General features: G+C 43.8%; 2 protein-coding genes across 4 annotated transcripts in view; one reads left to right on the forward strand and one right to left on the reverse strand.

The window, feature by feature from the left end:
- Nucleotides 1–4,138: 4,138 nt before the first annotated feature.
- On the reverse strand, nucleotides 4,139–13,710 carry TMEM130 (transmembrane protein 130; the record flags this gene model as incomplete). The annotated part of the gene is made up of 8 exons (XM_082292455.1): nucleotides 4,139–4,315; nucleotides 5,046–5,158; nucleotides 6,168–6,370; nucleotides 8,028–8,112; nucleotides 8,748–8,917; nucleotides 9,335–9,503; nucleotides 10,866–11,156; nucleotides 13,638–13,710. 8 exons carry the CDS (start codon nucleotides 13,708–13,710, stop codon nucleotides 4,139–4,141), a joined length of 1,281 nt encoding a protein of 426 aa, XP_082148581.1.
- A 1,025-nt stretch (nucleotides 13,711–14,735) lies between these two features.
- TRRAP (transformation/transcription domain associated protein) overlaps nucleotides 14,736–18,957 on the forward strand; it is a 77,770-nt gene continuing 73,548 nt past the window's right edge. For 2 of the 3 annotated variants that reach the window (XM_082292524.1, XM_082292526.1), the window contains exons 1-6: nucleotides 14,736–14,822; nucleotides 15,681–15,826; nucleotides 16,190–16,239; nucleotides 17,206–17,316; nucleotides 17,859–17,963; nucleotides 18,552–18,635. In XM_082292524.1, coding sequence (XP_082148650.1) covers nucleotides 15,727–15,826; nucleotides 16,190–16,239; nucleotides 17,206–17,316; nucleotides 17,859–17,963; nucleotides 18,552–18,635 — 450 coding nt within the window. In that variant the 5' untranslated portion in view covers nucleotides 14,736–14,822; nucleotides 15,681–15,726. Of the gene's footprint in view, nucleotides 14,823–15,024; nucleotides 15,100–15,680; nucleotides 15,827–16,189; nucleotides 16,240–17,205; nucleotides 17,317–17,858; nucleotides 17,964–18,551; nucleotides 18,636–18,957 lie in introns of all 3 variants that reach the window. The other variant, XM_082292525.1, reaches the window with a different exon arrangement.

The raw sequence follows: 18,957 nt of genomic DNA on the forward strand, positions 1-18,957 counted from the left end.
TTTAATCTCGAATTTTATGCAGGTATTTGCAGCTGCCTCTGCATGAGCAAGCTCCATATCTCTACATGGCTCCCTTCTGCCTCCTGTGAACAGTGATAATATCACTTCCCTGCCTCCCAAGACTGCTGTGAGTAAATGCATTAGAAAATTATTTGGCTGGGGTAGTCTTTCCCCTAGTGCTCTAGTATGATCTGCTCCTGTAGTTGTGACAGTAGTACAACTGCAGTATTTTATAAAACCCCCTGATAGAGGGAGGGGATTCCTCCCCTGCCCTGCTCAGGTGAGACCCTACCTGCAGAGCTACTTTCTGTTCTGGGGGCTCAGCACAGGAAGGACCTGGAGCTGTTGGATGAGTCCAGAGGAGATCACCAAGGTGATCAGAGGACTGGAACAATTCTGCTGTGAGGAAAGGCTGAGAGAATTGGGATTGCTCAGACTGGAAAAGAGAAGGCTTTGGAGTGACCTGATTCCCTTACCTGAAGGGAGATGAAAAGAAAGGTGGAGAGAGACTTTTTACAAGAACATGTAGTGACAGGACAAGGCGAAATGGCTTCAAACTGACAGAGAGGAGGTTTAATTTAGATACCAGGAAAAAATTGTTTACTGTGAGGGTGTTGGCACCCTGGCACAGGATGCCCCATCCCTCAAAGTGTTCAAGGCCAGGTTGGATGGGACTTGGAGCAACCTTGTCTAGTGAAAGGTGTCCCTGCCCATGGCAGGGGGGTGGAAGGAAATGATCTGTAAGGTCCCTTCCAACTCAGGCCATTCTATGATTTTATGATTCTTTGATTGGCTGCATCTGCTGTCTTTGTGCACACTGCTGTAGGAAGTACAGATGCTGGCAATGAGTATACCTAGCTCTGAAAGAAGTTGCTGGAACTTCTGTGTTCCCCACTTTAGTGGATGCAATTTAAAAATCCAGATTTGTAGTGCACGGTGTGCTGTCGAAGCTGAGATCTGCAGGATCTGAAGAATTTTGTGACAGCTGCAAGATGTCATTTCAGTTTCCATGGAAACTGGCACAAAAATCAAGGTGAAGTGTTGGCTGATTATCTAATAATAAAGCTGAGTATTTAAATATGGAGCTCTTCACCTTCCTTTTGCTGAGACAACTTCCATTCCTACAGCACCCAGCAAATGCAATAGAGGCCTTATGTCTTCAAACTGTGGTCACAGCTTGGGCTGTGTAATCTGCTTTCCAGAGATGAAAGACAAAGTTCAGCCTTGACCCATTCAGCCACAGAGCCTTATGTTCTGCTTTTCAGATAAAATGCTGATTTGTCCCCACAATTACTGCACACACCAACACCATTGTTTATATGACAAATTACAGAGTAACAGAAGTTCTTTTGCTTTACTGTGTGTTTTTCTACTACGAATTTCCAGAACCTTTTTGTTTTCAAATGCATTTCCTTGTAAATAATTCTCATTGCATACTTTTTATCTGCCCACACTTTTGCTTATCACTTGCATTTAATGGTTCTTTGGCTTTGCACTCACTGGTCTCTTGTTTTGAATCAGTGAGTTTGATCGTTTTGCTGAACATTTCTTTTTTCAGGTCATTGATTGCTATGGTTAACAAAATGAATCCTCCTACTGATCCTTGCTACATCCCACTAATCTCATTGCTATATCCTGAACTGCTCAATTACCTTTTGTCTTCAATTTCAGACACATTTATCAAACCCACAGATCAGTCTTTTGTGCAGGAAGCAGTTTCATACTGGATTCAAGAACATATTCACGTGAATATTTCTCATACTTACACCTCAATTTGCTAAGGCTGTTTAAATTTTCTTCGTTAATTTGCTTCTTGACATACCCTTTTAAGTGTACTTTCTCCACTGATTATTTTTTGCCAGAGATGTCTTTCTTTCTAACCTCTATTCTTTTCCGCTCTTGGTGTCTTCCAGTATTTGATAGTGTTGACTTTCTACTTTGCAGCACTTTATCTTTTCTACCCTCCTGAATCATTTGACTGCTTCGTTCACTCTAGGCAGAGAGTAGGAGCCAATATTCTTCTGAAGGACATTTGCTCTGTTTTTCTCAGTAGGAAATTGGGGATTTTCTTAGGCCTGTCTTTTGTAACTAACTCCATGTCCTACTTTTTTTGAAGGGGGGTTGATACCTGCTTTGCCAGGTTTGGCATGATCAGTTGTATCTTGGCTCGGACATATGGAGAACACAAAGGCAAAACCCCAAAGCAGCGAAGTCCATGGCCTAACACCCCATGATATGCTTTGGATCACCTGGGTATTAATTCAAAAGGGGGCCAAGCAGAATTCTTACTCCTTTGATATGGTCTGTTTCAAACCCAAAGGATCTCAGTCTCATGTGTCTATAACTGAGTCTGCTCTCACAGATATTTTCTTTGCTAGGAGTACAATATGGAGGAGAAAGGGCTTTTTACACATTCATTAGCATGTCAAGGCGTTGTCTTTAAGTGTATTACAACAGCAAGGGCCACATGTCTTTCACAAATGTAATAGAAGAAGCTCAGACTAAATTCTGACCACAGAAACCCCTGTGCAGTCTGTCTAGGGCTCTGTCATTCTGAGTTGCATTTTGCATATCAGAAATCTCTTCTTTCCAGTGCCCAAGGACCATGTAGCCATTTACAAACCACACTGGCATCCCAGAAAAGTCACTGTCTTTGGCAGGGATTCAGAGGGCTGGGATCTCAGGAATAAAAAATAAAACTGAAGCTCTCAGGCACAGTAGCTTCTTTGCTAAAAAGAGGCACATTCTTAGCAGTAACTGAATATGGCTGAAGATAGAGTTTGATACCAGAGCACTGAGAAAGAATAGAAGGGACACCACTCCTAACCGGCAAGCTTTCTTAGAAATACTGTTTCTCTTTGGAAGAAAAGCCGAAAGAAGCTCTGCTTTGGAAGGGACATTTTCACAAAAACTTGTGTTTATAGGATTTGTTAGCTTAGATGATCCTATTCTATTTTAAATGTATCAAGTTAATTAAGGGTCATGTAATTTCTTTCACAAAAGAACTGAAGCTCTGGGCTCCTCTGAGGAAACACAGTTGAACATGTGAAATGAGTACCCCAAAAACCTCATGGTAAGTCCCCTCACATTCAGACAATTATCTTCCAATCATTTGAGAAACTATGAAAAACCCCAAGCCCACAATACCCACACACTTTAAGCAGAGGTGGGGAGGGTGTGTCACATTTAAAAAAAGAAGTGGACACAAAGGCACTTTTGTTCAAAAGCCTCCAGAGCATTCTGAAATGCCAGCGGGCAAAGCCTGGCTGAGCCAGAAGCTGACAGTAGATGGTAGTCTGCAACAGGCATGGAGTTTACACAGCCTTGAACATTGATTAGGAATTGGAATTGAACATGTTTTGCTGAGTAGCTTTGAGCTACTGGTTGTTGCACTTTTTGGAAGAGGACCTGTGATGACTAGTTGGGGAGCAATATGGGAAAAAAAAGAAGAATGAATAGCCTAAAAAAGAAAAGCTACTTACACAGATTAGAGTGGTGTTCTATTTTAGAAAGTGGTGGTCATGTGGAGGTTTCTGCAGGACCAAAGTACTGCTGGCAGGTGAGTGAGTAGGTCACCACCACTGCAGTCTGACAGAAGTCCATTAGCTTAAAAAGGGGTCTTTTAAGACAGGAAAAAGGACAACATAATTAGGTAGTCTGGTTCATTGGAAACACCTCCTCTGTTTTCAACCTGGACACATCAGTTTCTTGGTAGAAGAAACACACATTCAACAGCATTTTGGGTGGCTTCCATTTCCAGTAATATTGTTGTACATAGGAAATGAGGTATGTTTGTTTTAGGCATTTTCTTCTTTGAAACAGACAGCAGAAGGAACAGAGAAATTACAAGAGGTAGTGAATTTAGCAAACCTGCACATAAAATAATCTTTCATGAGAATAAAATGCTGCATTTACAGCTGTAAATGTACACACCCGTATAAGTTAAAAATACCAAAGCTACTTTTACTGTGTTTCTTGTTCTTTTTAAGTTGAGAGAATGAAGTACTCAAGTGCTGGACTGAAAGTGGTGAACCTCATTGCATTGGCAAAACCAAACCATTCATGCAGCACCAGACTTTTAACTTATCCTACGTGAGAAAGTTAGACAGTTAGTGCAACCAAAGTGCAATTGTGTTCTTCACAGTGTGTACATTTTGACTGGCCTGTAAAGTGAATGTAGAAGTTCATGACTCTCCCAGGCAGCTTCTTTTGATGGTTGAAGAAAACACGATCTGCAACATACTAGGCCACAGCCTGACTTGGAATGATTAGAGCGGTGTTCATGAGACAGTGGAGAAAAGTCAAAGTCAGCTACCTGGAAAAAGAACATCAAAAATATCATTCTTAGTTCAGTTCCCACTGGCTCAAGTCCAGCAAGGATACATTGGGCTACAAACCATTTTCAGTCAGTCACTAACTTCAAATAGACTTCTGATTTATACCTGCTGTGCACATGGCTTATAGACAGTGTCTCTAGAGGAATATAATTTATATTGTGGCACAGTGTAAAGGGTATTGGGTACTTTCCAAAGTACCATGAAAGCTACCTTTGATTTGAGAACTCATGCTTATTGCAAACACCTTTTGGAGCAAGTGAAAGGTATATTAGAGATGGAAGGGAGCTGGGGAGAGGAAGGCCACATATAAGGGGTAGGTAAAAATTTAGGGCTGCTTTAGGTAACATACCCCTCCTTTTTTATTATCCTGTATCCTCTTGCACTATCTCCTTGCTTTCTTTCATGTCACTGCTCTGAGGCAGATCCTCTGGAAGGATACTTCAATGCAAGGATCTGCTTGGGAATATTAACAAACTGCCCATTATTATTCTGGCAATTTAGAGTTCTCTGCAACAAGCCAGAAGCATGCCTGTTACTTCGTTTGCCTGCACTGATTGGATTTTTTGGTAGAACAGACTACACATACCAGGGAAATGCTCCCTCCTGCTCTGTTTGTCTGGGGATTAAAGAACTTTTCATATCAGATACCCTTCATGGCTGAAAGATACCTGATTACTATCCCAACTCAAATTAAGAGTAACAGAATACCTCCACGAGATCTTTTTGTTGTGTGTTACTTCGAAAAGTCGTGTACAGCACCAGTACCAGCATCACTGAAACCAGAGCAGTGCAGAGCAAGACAAAGAAAGCTGGGTGGATTCCTAGGAAAAAGCACAAGGACACATTCCTGGAGTGACACAATACCCCCAAAAAAGGCAACAGCAAAAAGGAAACAATGAAGAAGTTTTAGGAGTACTTTTTGGAAAAAGGAGATGTGTGTAAGGGAGAATAAACTTTTCAGCCCAGATCACTCCAGGTTTTTCTGAAATCTCAGGAGTTGGGAGGGGGTTGTAAGGGTCTTTCCCTTTATGCCCTCTTTTTTCTTGAAGAGCCTAAAAACCTCCACCCAGTTACATATGTCAGCCCTTGACTCCCCAGGCTGTTTGTACCTCTGTGGTACCCGAAGAGGACAGGAAGGACTCTCACCTCCACAGCAGCTAAGAGCCTCCAGCACAGAGGATTCAGCCCTGAATGCACACCAGTGCCTTCTGGAGTGAGCTGCCCTGTCTGTACACAGCTGGCTCACAGTGACACGGTGTGACCAGCCTGTGTCACAGCCTGGCTGTCCCCCATTCTCTTCTCTTGGCCATTTAACCACTCTCTCAGATGGTTTAGGGACCCAAGAGAGGCATGTGTGACCCTGCATGGGGGAGCCAGCTGGGGTCACAGGCAGGAGGGACAGAGACTTGTAATGAAATGGAGGCCTAGAAAAATGTACCCTTGAAAATCCATAACTAAACTAAGCAAAAAGAATTGAAACTGCTTAATTAAGGTAGTGTTACAGACGCATGTGTTTTCCTAATTATCCTCTCCAACTATTTAAACCGAAAAATACGTCATTTAAGTAATACAGCCTTCCCAGGGTACTTAGTAGCTTCAAGACACTCTTGGGACTAAGGGTTCAGCAGAATACAAGAAGCTCAGAGCAATTACAGCAGACACATTATAAATTTTCATTTCCCTTTTTATTCTCCTCCTTTTAGGGATCTATAACACATTCCTGAAACCTCATCCGCAGGCTGGCTAATCCGCAATTGTCCCTAACCTGTTTGAGACTGCAGGTTCCCTGACAGGTGGGACTCCGTGCTGCTCAGACTCCCTGCTCCTCACCTGCTGGCCGCACTTTGATCTCGTGGTACGTCTGCAGCATCGTCACGCCGTTCTCCACCCTAACGCTGAGGCAATACTGTCCCGCGTCCCTGAAGGTGTGGCTGAGGTTGTAGCAGGAGCCGCTGATCTCCACCAGATGGCATTTGTCATCTTCAAGTGGAATGCATTCGGATTTTATAAGCCAGCATAATGCCAGTGGTGGGCTGAAACGACAAGAGAAAAGAGGCAAAATTTAAAAAAAAGGTGAAAATGCTGCAAAAATTTCAGCAAAGAACTTGGTTAAAATAGCAGAATAATTTTGAAACTAATGACGTTAATCTAAACACAAATAAAGTAGTTAACTGCACAGTTGTTTGGTTTATAGCATTTGCCAAATGAAAAAGTTCTTTGTGATGCTTCTATAAAGGCAAGCCTTTCAGCTGAGAGCTGAATACCTGCAAGGGTCAACAGCAGGCCACTGTGTGTAGAAAATAGTCCTTCTTCCATAGTCCTTCTTCAATAAAGATAAAAGGAATCTTTTTTCCCTGCACTTCCAAGGGAAGGTTATTTTTCCTTTGTCCTTCTCGCACAGAAATCACTGTCTGTACCACTGAAGCACATCCAAGACTGTTCTAATTTTAAAAAACCCACAAATGAAACTGCAAAGAATATAAGATGAGCTCTGTACAAAGGACTAATAGCCAGAAAATGTATGTAAGTTTCAAGGATCACAGCACCCCTTACATTAACAAAAGGTTTTTTATTTGCCATCAAGCAATTTAGTGCAACCCCCTTCATGGCCATGTGGCCTCTCACCACATCTAATTGAAGCCTTTTATTTACCCTTCCAGATCCCTCTTTCAACTGATTCTGCTTGAACTCACCTTATGCACTATAGACTTTGATTCTGATAACAGCCAGAGCTTTTCTTTACCCTATTTTATTACAATTTTGTTTCTTATCTCTTTACAATGACCGTTGGCTAAAGAAAGCATTGTGTTTATGTGTTTATCTCATTTTCAAGCTTTGTTTTTGATAACCCATCTCTTTGTCACTGCATCTCTATCTTAAGCTCCTCTTGCATCAGTGCCAGTCCCGTGACTAGGAGGTTACCAAGCCTGCTTTCATTGATCTCAGGTTTGCCTGTCATAGTTTTTGGCTGTTCACATTCACTGGTATGCCATCTCCAGTTCCCATTCCTGCCGATGTGCCTTTCACTTTCTGAATGCAAACTGTGCTGCTTTGTCTGTTGGGACTGTTTATGCCTCTGGCAAACGACTCTGTGTTTGAGTGCTGCTTGCTCCAAAACTCCAATGTGTTCTAATGCTGCAACTTGAGAGAGCTTGTGCTGGGATTGTGGTGCTCACAACTCTCCTGTTTTCCTATAATCCTTGCTGCATGGAGCTTCTATATCTTATCCATTTTGTGGCAATCATAACTTTCCCAGAATTACTCCCCAAGCCTATTAATCCCCTATGCCAGCCAAGTTTGCTGCTATGCAACAGGACTTGGGATATATTTTAATTTAATAGTGGGGAAATTGGTGAAGGACAAAAATTCAAAAGGAAGTTTTCAGATCCATTTTTCCCCACTATTTCTCTGGCTACTTGTCTTTTAACATTCTTTTTACAAAGATAAAAAAAATAACATTTGCTTTACATAGGAGAATTCTAGTTTTCTGTAAAAATGCAGGTTCTTTCAGGCTCTAGAGCTCATGGTATTTCAAGTCAGGAAAATGCAATATTCAATGGTATTTTGCTCAAAGAAATTTTTTTTTTTTTTTAATGTAACTTGTGTGGGGTGCAACTGACTGTATTAAGGAAACACTGGGGGAAAACACAGACAATTTTTGGGAGGAAAGAAGTTGTGCTTTCTACTTACGTGCCATTGATATGAAGAGATAAATTCAGGTTTTCCATTACCTGAGTCTCTCTGGAGCCCACTACGTTAATACTTTTAACAGCATCTGAGGAGAAATGAAAAGGCAGCATGTCACACTCCACATGTAAACTTGAGTCTCACTGGTTTCCCAGTGAAGGTTTTTTTCCACAGACTTGCAGATTGGAGCTCCATCAGTCACACAAATAATACTACTTGTCTGACACCCCGCAAGGAAACCTACCAAGAGAGATGATGTAAGTTCTCTGATATTTTCTGATTTCTTTTTAATATGTATGATCAGCTTTTTGAATTCTGTGCTTATTTACTCCTGAAGCTGACCAAATCAATGAGACTTTCCTAATGCTTGATTTAACTAATTTATTGTTTAGGGATAGCTGATGTCAATTCAACAAACAAATCCACTATAAGTTACCATAAATACTTTATTGTTTTATTTGTATGTGAGACTTTTACAAAAGACAGTAAAATTGTCTGTAGATTAAAAACAAACTGAAGAGTTTATCTATTTCCACCCGTTTTTCTATGTTGGAAGAACATGAAGTTGATTTTGCCATGGAAACACTCCACGGAATGATGCTGACCAGTCATTGCATGTGAAACAATGTTGAAGTTGTGTTACCATGTTAAAGCTAGATTGTATCTGTACATATACAGCTATTACAGATACAGGATTGAAGGTGCAAGATGTTTCATAATTACCCAAGAGCTCCAGAGCTGTGGTAAAGTCACCAGTTTTCTGCATAATTTCTCTTTCGTGTATGATGCTTCCAGTTTGCTCCCATTCAGCTACGACCTTCAGATGCACTGTGCGATTCCCCATGGAAGAGCAGTTGCAGTAGACAAAGGGTTCCTTGGTAATCTGGTAAACTCTGTGTGCAACAGGAAAAAATATAGAATCAAAATTGCCTTTTACCAAGTGCTTGCATATTTCTGGTTTAAAAAGGGACAAGCTCTAATATATTTTCTTTACAGACAATGCTCCAGTGGCTGTGATTCTAAATTCTACTTTATGTCCATATCATGAGGATTTATGTCTGTGGTGTTACCTATGGAACTACAATTAGTATGAGATCCAGAGGAATTCTGTGCATTTTTAATTAAAGAAACTACAGACAGCACTAAAAGAATCCACAAAATGGAATAGGAGTCGTCAGTAAATTATGAAAAAACTTTTATAGCAGGCAGACTATTAGCTAACTGATTTAATTGGGATTTTTCTCTAGATGAACATCTGAATCAGAGCCATCTTGAATACTTGTTAAAGCAGACAAAGTAAGCACACCTACCCATCTCCAAAATCCCAGTTGTAGACAAATGATGCTGACTGGAAGTAATGACTTGGGTCATGAAGAGAGAAAGAAATCCGGGTCACTGTGTCTGTGGAGGATCTAGAACCATGTGTGGTAACTCTGCTGTCTTCTATCTGGGCAAGGGTGAGGTTCCCTGTGATAAATTCTGCGGAATAAAAAGAGGGAAGAAGAATGACAGCACTCTTCCACAGCATGCTCTGTGTGTATATCAAAACAATCTTTGATGATGTGTCTTTCTGTGTCCTAGTCCAAGAGGTTAAGTGTATTTTATATCTATTACTCAGTGTTGTCACATATGTTAATGAGGCAGTGAAATTAAAATATTTATTTAGGGTTATACAATGGGTAATGATAAAACATCTAATAGAACTAGGAGAAAAAATCCCAGACTGATTGAGCTCAATATAAACTTTTACTATCTATTTTAAAAGAACTGGTATTAATATCAAGCATCTAGATTCAGAATCAAGCCAGTATACCCATTCTTCATGTTTGGAACGGTTTTTTTTGTGTTTTGTGGGGTTTTTTTACGTAGCTTTTTTCCCCCTTGGTTTTAGCTAGTCTTATAGAAATTAGTATTTGACTGCTATGAACAACAGATGTGCTATATATTGTGAATACAGAAAGGGGAGAAGTTTCATGTCTATGAGAGGTTCTGTGTTTGACTTTGTTTACAAGGAGTGGCAGACTGATTTAAAAAAATCCTCTTTAACCTACAAATAAAGATGTATTATGATGAGACATTTATCAGCTCATTATAAAATTAATGGGCTATTGATTACCAGTAACAGACTCTTACCCTGTTAACAATTCATTAAATCTGGTTAACTGTTTTCTGGGTGATGCACAAATAATAACTGCAATTACTGTTGGAATGGGTCTGTCAATCCCTGTGTTAGAGATTAGGTTAACTGCAGCACACCAGTGGTTAATTTGTAAAAAAAAGAGCATATTTATGGTTATGAATATTCCCAGTAAGCTGAAATTGCACTCAGCAACATTTTATGCAGCCGTGACTTCACATCCAATTTCAGTACACTCGGACAAAGCTTTAAAAGAAAATGTAACGCTCTGCTGTGCTGATGGCCTAAGATTTGCTGTGTCATGCAACAGGGGAAAGCAGCAGATTGTCACTGCTGATGGTCATCCTAACTTTAGGTCTAGAAATGCTGGAGAAGAAGCATTGTTTTAGCAGTCTGGACGTCACTGACCCATGCTGATGGGTGAACTGCAGCTGCTGAAGCATCTGGTTTCCAGCTCAGTTTCTCTAAGTGACAGAGGCAGGAAAACATGGGCAGGATCACCCTTTCTTCCTGGATGTAGAGAGACTGAGTGTGGCTCTAATGGTACTGATTATACCATTCCACCCAAACCCACCTTCAGCCACAAGTGCTTACAAATGCAACTCTGTTGTCAGAAGCCATATTTACACTGGCTTTCACCCTGCTGCTGGCCAGGGCATATATACTGAGTTCCTGGAGAGGTACAGGCTGTAAAGCCATTTTACCTGTAATCTGAAGCACGGTGATGTTTCTCGCAACCGGCCGACACAACCAGCAGTTTTTGTGAGTCACCCAGACAGAAATGGGGAAAGTGCCCGGAAATTCACTGGTCACATTAATTATGGAAGTAAACCGCTGCTCGGATTTCTCTATCAGAATCAGAGGAGCATAAATCCAGTTAAAGTGATACAAGTTTGATGTGACATTTTTGTTCTCCATTCTTAGACTGGCCTGAACAGTAGCTTGAGCTCCTGTTGTGATGGGACCATTGTTGGTTATTTCCAGACCATACAACTCTGTGGAAATCAGAAGAAAAGAAGTAAAACAAACCTTATTGTACTGCATTTAAAATTTTATTTATTTATTTATTTACACTTTTTAACTAGTCAGCTGTAGTTATGTGACTCACAATGACACTCATCCCATTAAAGACTTTACCACCATATTTTTTTACTGTTTTAAAAATCTGGAACAGAAACTGTTGCATGTGTATATGAGTTCAAACAAATAGCAGTAAGCAACATGTCAGACTGGGTCCTAGAAATGTTCATAATAGAAGACAGCTTCAGACTAGAACATCGCAAAAGCTTTGACGAGGTTTTACACCCAGAACTGGGTGCTGGCTGTAGGTTCATTGTCAATGATCTAACAGATACTGGAAGAAGCTCAGCTCTCATCTGTGTCCTAGAAAATGTGAACTTTCAAAATCAGGTGAGATTTCATTCACTAGATTCCTTTGCCAGCTCTGTTGACAAGTCCTTCTGACTTTCCTCATAAGTAAACATTAAAAACTCAGTAAATACATCTTCTTTGCTATGGTCCACCTTACATTTCTTTTTCCAGGGAAGGACCAAAAATCCCAAGGCAAATTGAAGTTGTACCATGCTCCAGTGGCAGATCAGTTGCTGTCCAGAGGCACCTGGAAAAACTCAAAAAGTGGGCCCATGGGAACATCATGGGGTTGAACAAGGCTGAGTGCAAGGTTCTACACCTGGATTGGGGCAATGCCCACTATTCAGTACAGGCTGAGGAGATGAAGGGATAAAGAAGGACTTGGGTAGTGGTGGATGAAAAGCTGGGCATGAGCCAACAATGTGCACCCAAGAAAGACAATGATATCCTGGTCTGCATAAAAATCAGCATGGCCAGCAGGTCAAGGGAGGAGATGTTTCACAGTAAGGGTGGTGAAACACTGGCACAGAATGCCCAGTATGAACATTCGAGGTCAGGTTGGACAGGGCTCTGAACTACCTGAATCTAATTGAAGATGTCTCTGCTCATAGCAGGGGATTGAACTAGATGAACTTTAAAGGTCTCTTCCAACCCAAACCATGGGTGCTATGAAACAGCAAGGCATGAGAGGTGCAGGACAGGACCTGTGATACTGAATCAGCTCTGCTGCTCTGAATGACTCACCATTATCTTCTCTGCCACGTTTACTCAACTACTTCAGATCTTGCAACTACTGCCATAGGCAGAGTGTGAGAGAGGTTGAGATTTATGGAAAGAATACATTAATTTTTTCAAAAAAATAGCAGTGCAACAACATTAAAGGTTGTGCATGTGTTAAACAAAAAGTCAACCCCCAAGCCCCAAAACAAAAGGAAATGCAAAATAGCTGTGAATTGGGACAGAGCTGGGAACAGGATCTGGTTGCTTGCCTTCAACACAGAGCATGTTCCCTTCCCTTCATCAGAGCTCTCCCTGGCTCTCCTGTCATCAGCAGTGCTGGGCAGAGCAGCAGAGCTGGGGGTTTCTAATGCTGGTGCCTTTCCTTATCCTCTCTTTCAGGAGCCACCAGACTGCTAACAGGGACCTGAATCTTTGACCTTCAGAAGTTGTATTTCCCACTCATCCATGACCTCTAATGTGAAAGGAGCATTGGGGCCAGCTAACTCCCTTGCTGGCTTTTCTGCCCCCATCAGCTTGGACGGGATGAAAGGGACTGCATTTGTGCCTGCATTCTTTTTTACAGATCACAGGTGCTGAGCAATTCTGGAGGCAGAAGGACTGTGAGAAATGAACTGTAACGTTACTGCCTGAGAAAGAACTCCATTGTTCCCATTTCACAGCACAAGAAATGGCCCTGGGTTCAATTTTTTGAGTTAAAAGAGAAATGCTTGTGTTTTGATGAAATCTGGCACAGGGAGGTTTCATGTCTCTAGAAGAATCAGGCTATGCTCCACTTTGTTTCAGCAGAATTCAGGAAAAAAATAGCCAACTAACTCATGCTTATCTAGCACTTCTCCTTGGAGGTTATCGTGGTGCTTTACAAATCAGGGCCATACCGGCCTGAGAGGTGCAGCAGCTGGAGGTTCAGTGGCTAATCCAAGGTCACCCAGGGAGTGACCGGCACAGCAAGACATTCCATCCAAGTCAGGGATTTCTCCTACCTTTCCGACCTGTCTCTGCAGAATGGAGCTCTGTGAGTCCCACAGTGAGGGACAGCGGCTGCCCAGGTGCCTTGTGACCCGCGGCGCGAGGTCAGCGGAGGAAGCAGAAGTGCAGCTTTTTGGTTAGAAGTGCAAAGCAGAACCCCGGCTGCCCGGGATGCCCCACCTTCACTGCAGGCACCAAGATCACAGAGCCTGAGAATAAAGTCTGGGGTGGTGGGAGCGTGCCAAGAGCTGCTTCCATCCCTTGTCACATCTATCAAGCTCGGGCAGGGAACCCGCCACAACAGTGATGCAGCTCACGTCTGAGGTCTGAGCCTTCGCCCCCCGCACCCCTCGCCCGCTGCCCGGCGGCGATACCAGCGCAGACCGGCGGCCCCTTACCTGCGGCCGGGGAGCGACCGTGGCCGAGCTGCAGCAGCAGCAGCAGCAGCAGCACGCAGAGCAGCTGCCGCATGCTGGGGGCCGCGGCTCGGTGCCGCCGAGACCGGGGCTGTGGCCGGCTCTCGAACCGGGACCGGGTCTGGCCGCGCTGCCCCCGCGGCACTGCGGCTCCTCTGTCCGCGCCCCCGGGACGCTCCCCCGCGGCAGCGCCCAGCCCGCCTCTCCCGGGGGCAGTTCCTGCGGGATCGCGCTGGCAGCGGGACCGGGCTGCAAAGCCGCCGGCGGTTTAAACAAATAGTCAATAAAACCCACAAACGCTTCACATCTGCCGAGGGCGTGGGGACACGCCGGAGCGTTTGGGAAGGGGTTTGTGCTGCGCTTTGGCGGCGCCAAGCAGATACACAGTATTTCTGAGGTGGCGCGGGGACGCCTCTGCCGGGGAGGTTCGGCTGCTGTTACCGGTCCCGCAGCGCTCCGAACGGCCTGTAACGGGTGCCCTGCTGGAGAAAGCCAGAGCAAAAGCGCCGGAATGTGGTTTTCTAGTGTTCTTTTTTTGTCGTTTTATTTTGTTTTCTCCTGTTTTGTTTTGTATATTTTGGTTTTAATTCGCTTACTTTTACTTTTTTTATTTTCTTAAACTCATCATTCGAAGCCCTTTCTCACGCCTGGCCGCCGTTTTGTTTCTTGTGGCGGATCAGCCCCTCTGCCCGCTTACGCTTCCGGTCGTGCCACCGCTTCCCCGGGGCACCGGCGGGGCAGGCCTTGCGCTGGCCGGACAGACCGGCCGCGGCCGCCTCTGCCCCGGTGACTCCTCGCCCGCTGCCACCGGCGGCCCCGGCGTTAGCGGAGCCTCCGGGGGACGCGGGGACGGGCGGGGCTCGCCTCACGCAGCGGCCGCTGGCAGCGCCCAGCTGGGGCGAGACCGCCCCGGCGGGGCGGGTCAGGGCGGGGCCGTCCGAGGCTTGCGGGGCCGGCGAAGGGAGCGGGCGGTGCCGCGGAGCTGCGCGCCCGCCTCCGCCCGGCGAGAGGCGCGGGAGGCGGCACCGGGAGGAGGCGGCACCGGGAGGAGGCGGCCGGAACTGAGCTCGGGCGCTTCCGTCGCGCCCATGCGCTGCCGGCGGCCTCCGGGAGCAACAAAGGAGGGAGCCGGGGGGCCACGGCCGGGCGGTCCCGCGGAGCCGCGGGGTGAGGAGCGCGGCGGCAGCGCCCCGGTGGGGCCCGGGCCTGGGCGCGGTGACGCGGGGCGAGGGGAGGCGGGACCGGCGCGCCGCGGGCAGGAGGGAGCGGCCGGAGCTCCGCCGGAGGCCTGGGGCCGAGCCCGGCACCGGGAGGGCTGAGGGACGGGGGAAAGCGCCGCTGCGGCCGCTCACGGTGCCCGTGTTCGCAGGGCGGAGATGGGCTCGGCGTGATGGCGCCCTGGCAGCTGGGAGCGTCCCGGGCGAGCAGCGCTGCGGCGGGGAAGGTGAGGGGCGCGGGGTCCCGGGCTGGCTGCGGGCACCCCCAGCCCTGCGGGCCGGCTCGGCCGGACCTGGCCGGGAGCAAAACTGACGGGAAGCCCCCGAGGGGAGGAGGGAGGTCGTCGGTGTCTCAAGCTAGATGTGATTTTAGGCTTCTTTACGGGCGAGAAAGGCAATTTGTGGTAGCAGGACAACTGCTGGCGCCCCTGGGAGTGAGTCCCGCAGGGATGTATCCGAGGGTAGCAGTAAGTTTGAGATCTGGCTGGGGCGGAAGACAGGATAGCACGTGTGCAGTGTCGGGAGCATCCCTGAGCCTGGAGCCTGCTGCTGGGAGAGAGGAAACCAGGCAAAACACGTAAATGTGCTGTGAAGAGCCCAATAACCCCTTTTATCTATTAGTGCAGTCCTGTCACAGCGAGTGCTGTACATGCTTGGTGTTATATTTGTAAGCCTAAGTAAATATGACAGCTGCGGTTTTTGGAAAAGGGGGTCCTCTTCAATATGTCAGAAGAACGGATGTAGGTGGTGGGATAGCTGCTGTTAACAAGCCACGTAAACTAATAAATACTTCTGTATTCTTTTGTAGGTGTGTTGGTCTTGATGTACTGAAAGCTGATCTTTCCTCCTCCAAGATGGCATTTGTTTCAGCACAAGGGCCTACGGTGGTGGACCAAACCACTTTGATGAAAAAATACCTTCAGTTTGTGGCTGCTCTTACCGATGTCAATACACGTAAGACACTTTTTTCTTACTGAAAATTACAGCTCTTCAGCAGTTTGTTTCACAAGTGTTTCGGACTTGTTCAGGCAATTGATAAATGAGGCAGTGAAGTCTGTCGAATTCACTTTGGAATTTGTTTGGGTTTTGATTTTTGAAGAAGCAAAATGATGAGAAACACTTGCATGAGCCAAAGTGAGTGAGCTTTGTGTGTGTGCAGTTGTGTGGTTGTTGTGTGAGAGAACTGTGTGTCTTATAATTGGGCAGTGATAGCTAAACTGATAAGATCTGATTGCTTCTTTGATCGATGAGCCTGGTGTTTTCCTTCGTGACCTAGTTTTACACTCACATTTTTTTTGCTTGAATTTCCATTTTCAGCTGATGAAACCAAGTTGAAAATGATGCAAGAAGTCAGTGAGAATTTTGAGGTAAATAAAAAGAAAACAACCCCAAACAACAAAACCCTCCCTAACTTTCTGCAGTGGCAGCCTTTCATGTGCTTAATGTATATTAATAGAACTTCTGATGTTAAGCAGTTAAAAGATTAATAGTAGTGTCCCGTGACTTATGATTTATGTGGTTATAAGTCATTGATTTTAGGTTCCTATTTAGGAATTAGCCAGGTTGTTGAAGAATTACGTTTGGACTTAAAGAGCTTTCATTGCCTAATATTTATTCATTAAGCATTTAAATAAAAGTGAAGTAAGTTTTTTTCTTCTATTTTTTTTGAATGCTATGAAATGTCTGTATTTAAAGGTTTCTTTTATTTAGTTCAAATGTGTATTGTGCCCTTGTAAAGCAGAGGCCCTCCTGATTCCTCTGAGTATTCCATGGTGTGGAAGTGAGAGAGAAGTTGTCAGATGCAGAATCTGACATCAGGGGTGGAGATGTCTCCAGTGACATCTTTTGCATGGTGATGGACCATCATATTAGATGAGCAGCAGAGAAAATGTGAAACACGAGTTACCCCAACCTTGTGTTAGCAGAAATTATACTTCAGTTGAATGCTTAGTTGTTATGTACCTGTTTTGAAGTTATAGAAGACTAAAAAACATTCTTGTGGAGTTTTTTATCTGTTCAAGCTGACCTGCCATCTCTAAAACAATTTATCTGACTAAAAGAGTAGTTTTAACAGCTTAGTCTGGTGATCTGTTTAGAATCTGAAGGCTTAGTTGATTCTCATTGTTCTTGTCTTCAGTAGGGAAGAACTTGCTCAGTATTTGTTTTGCTAATGTTCTCTTGGAACTCATTTGGTTCTGTAGTGTGTCAGCAGATACTTAGTCACTGAATCTATTCAAAATTCACTGAAAATGTTTAATAGTGGCCTTGAATGTAACTGAATATAATCTGTGTGATGTCTGTTTTATATCTCCCCATTTTTTGTTCTTAATTAGAATGTGACATCATCCCCTCAATATTCAACATTCCTGGAACACATCATCCCTCGGTTTCTCACCTTTCTACAGGATGGGGAAGTTCAGTTTCTGCAGGAGAAGCCAGCACAGGTAAACTGTGTGGAGCATCTCCTGCCTTTTTGCAGTGAAGTCCTTGATTAATCTAATGAACTGATGTAAGACTTGTTAAAAATAGATCTGTCATTTGGAGTGGAATTGAAAAAGTCCTAAGTAAGTTACTCATAAACTTTGCAAATCTGGGCTTTGGAGAAAAAGGAGGAAAAGTAGGTGCAACAGAATTGGCTTTCTTGCTGAGATACTTCACATTGTTACAAACTACTGACTTTACTGAAGGTTAGGAATGAAAGGCAAAAGTTGATTCTTTGTCATTAAATACTTAAAATTGCATTCCTTAAAAAAGTCTGATTTTTCAATGGTAAATTTGATAAATTTGCCTCATTCACTTAGGTGAGTAGTAGGAAGGATTATGTCTTTGTATACAAGCCTATGTCTACATGAAATAAATTTTTTTTTTCTATTTTAACATGCAGAATTATTAAGCTGAAAGAGATGCTGCAACCAATTGTTGGGTTTTGTGGATTTTACAAAAAGTTCTGCCATATCTTTATTTTTCCTTTCTTTTTTTTTTACAGCAACTCCGGAAGCTGGTGCTTGAAATAATTCACAGAATACCAACAAATGAACATCTTCGTCTTCATACCAAAAATATCCTGTCTGTGATGTTTAGATTCCTAGAGGTATTTTTTCCTTCCTCTTAAAACTCTGTCAAATTTTCAGAAATATTTTCCTCTACTTGCTTCATCTCCAAAATTTGCTGGGGGTAGGATTTTTCCATAGCTGTGCTGCTGGTGCTGGGCGTTCTGTTTAAGCTTAACCCATGTCCTCTCTTACCACCTACAGGTTTTCTGCAGGTTCTGTTCTGCCCTTTAGCAACTTGGATTTTACAAATGCAGGGTACTGATCTCATGCTGAGCAACGTTTTCTGGCAGATAGCTTATCCTTGGAGTTTGTTTTCTGTCTGGGAATTCACAACACTGCCCTTTGAAGCTCACATGGGGGTCTCTGTTTGAGGGGCAATGGGAACAGATCTGACAGTACAGAGTGGTTGAAATGTCTGGGTTTTATTCCCATAGGGGTGGCTTTAATTTCAGGCATACTCTAGGACTGCAAGGTACCCAAGGAAAGACATCTTGCTCATGCAAATCCATTGATGGGGCACTGTAGATTGTTGAGAAGAGTATCATTTTACAGGGTTTTGAAGTACCCACCGAGTAGTTGAAGAATTCAGCAGTGGGCTCACTAAAAAGTCTCTTTTTTTTTTCCAGACAGAGAATGAAGAAAATGTACTGATTTGCTTAAGAATAATTATTGAATTGCACAAACAGTTCCGACCAGCAATCACTCAAGAAGTAGGTCATAACTCTTGTTAGATGGTATAAAACTTACTGCCATGCTCTTCAGAATTGCTGTTTTGTTCAAGTGGGTTGATTGATTTGTTTTGCTGCTGTCCTTTTATGTTGCCTGACCTGTTGTGGTAACCATATATTTAATTTTGTTCTTTTTTTTTACCTTAAAGTAATTTTTAAAAGAGGATTGCATAATGCTAGCACTCCTGGGGAAAAAACCAAACTGTTTAAGCTTAGTTATACTTGGTTTAAATGTTTATGAACAATATGATCAGTTTAAGGAATAAAATTGCCACACAAAGGAAGAGAATTGATGCCTTTTTAG

This window comes from Coloeus monedula (assembly GCF_965178545.1).
Source record: "Coloeus monedula genome assembly, chromosome: 16".
Taxonomy (NCBI): domain Eukaryota; kingdom Metazoa; phylum Chordata; class Aves; order Passeriformes; family Corvidae; genus Coloeus; species Coloeus monedula.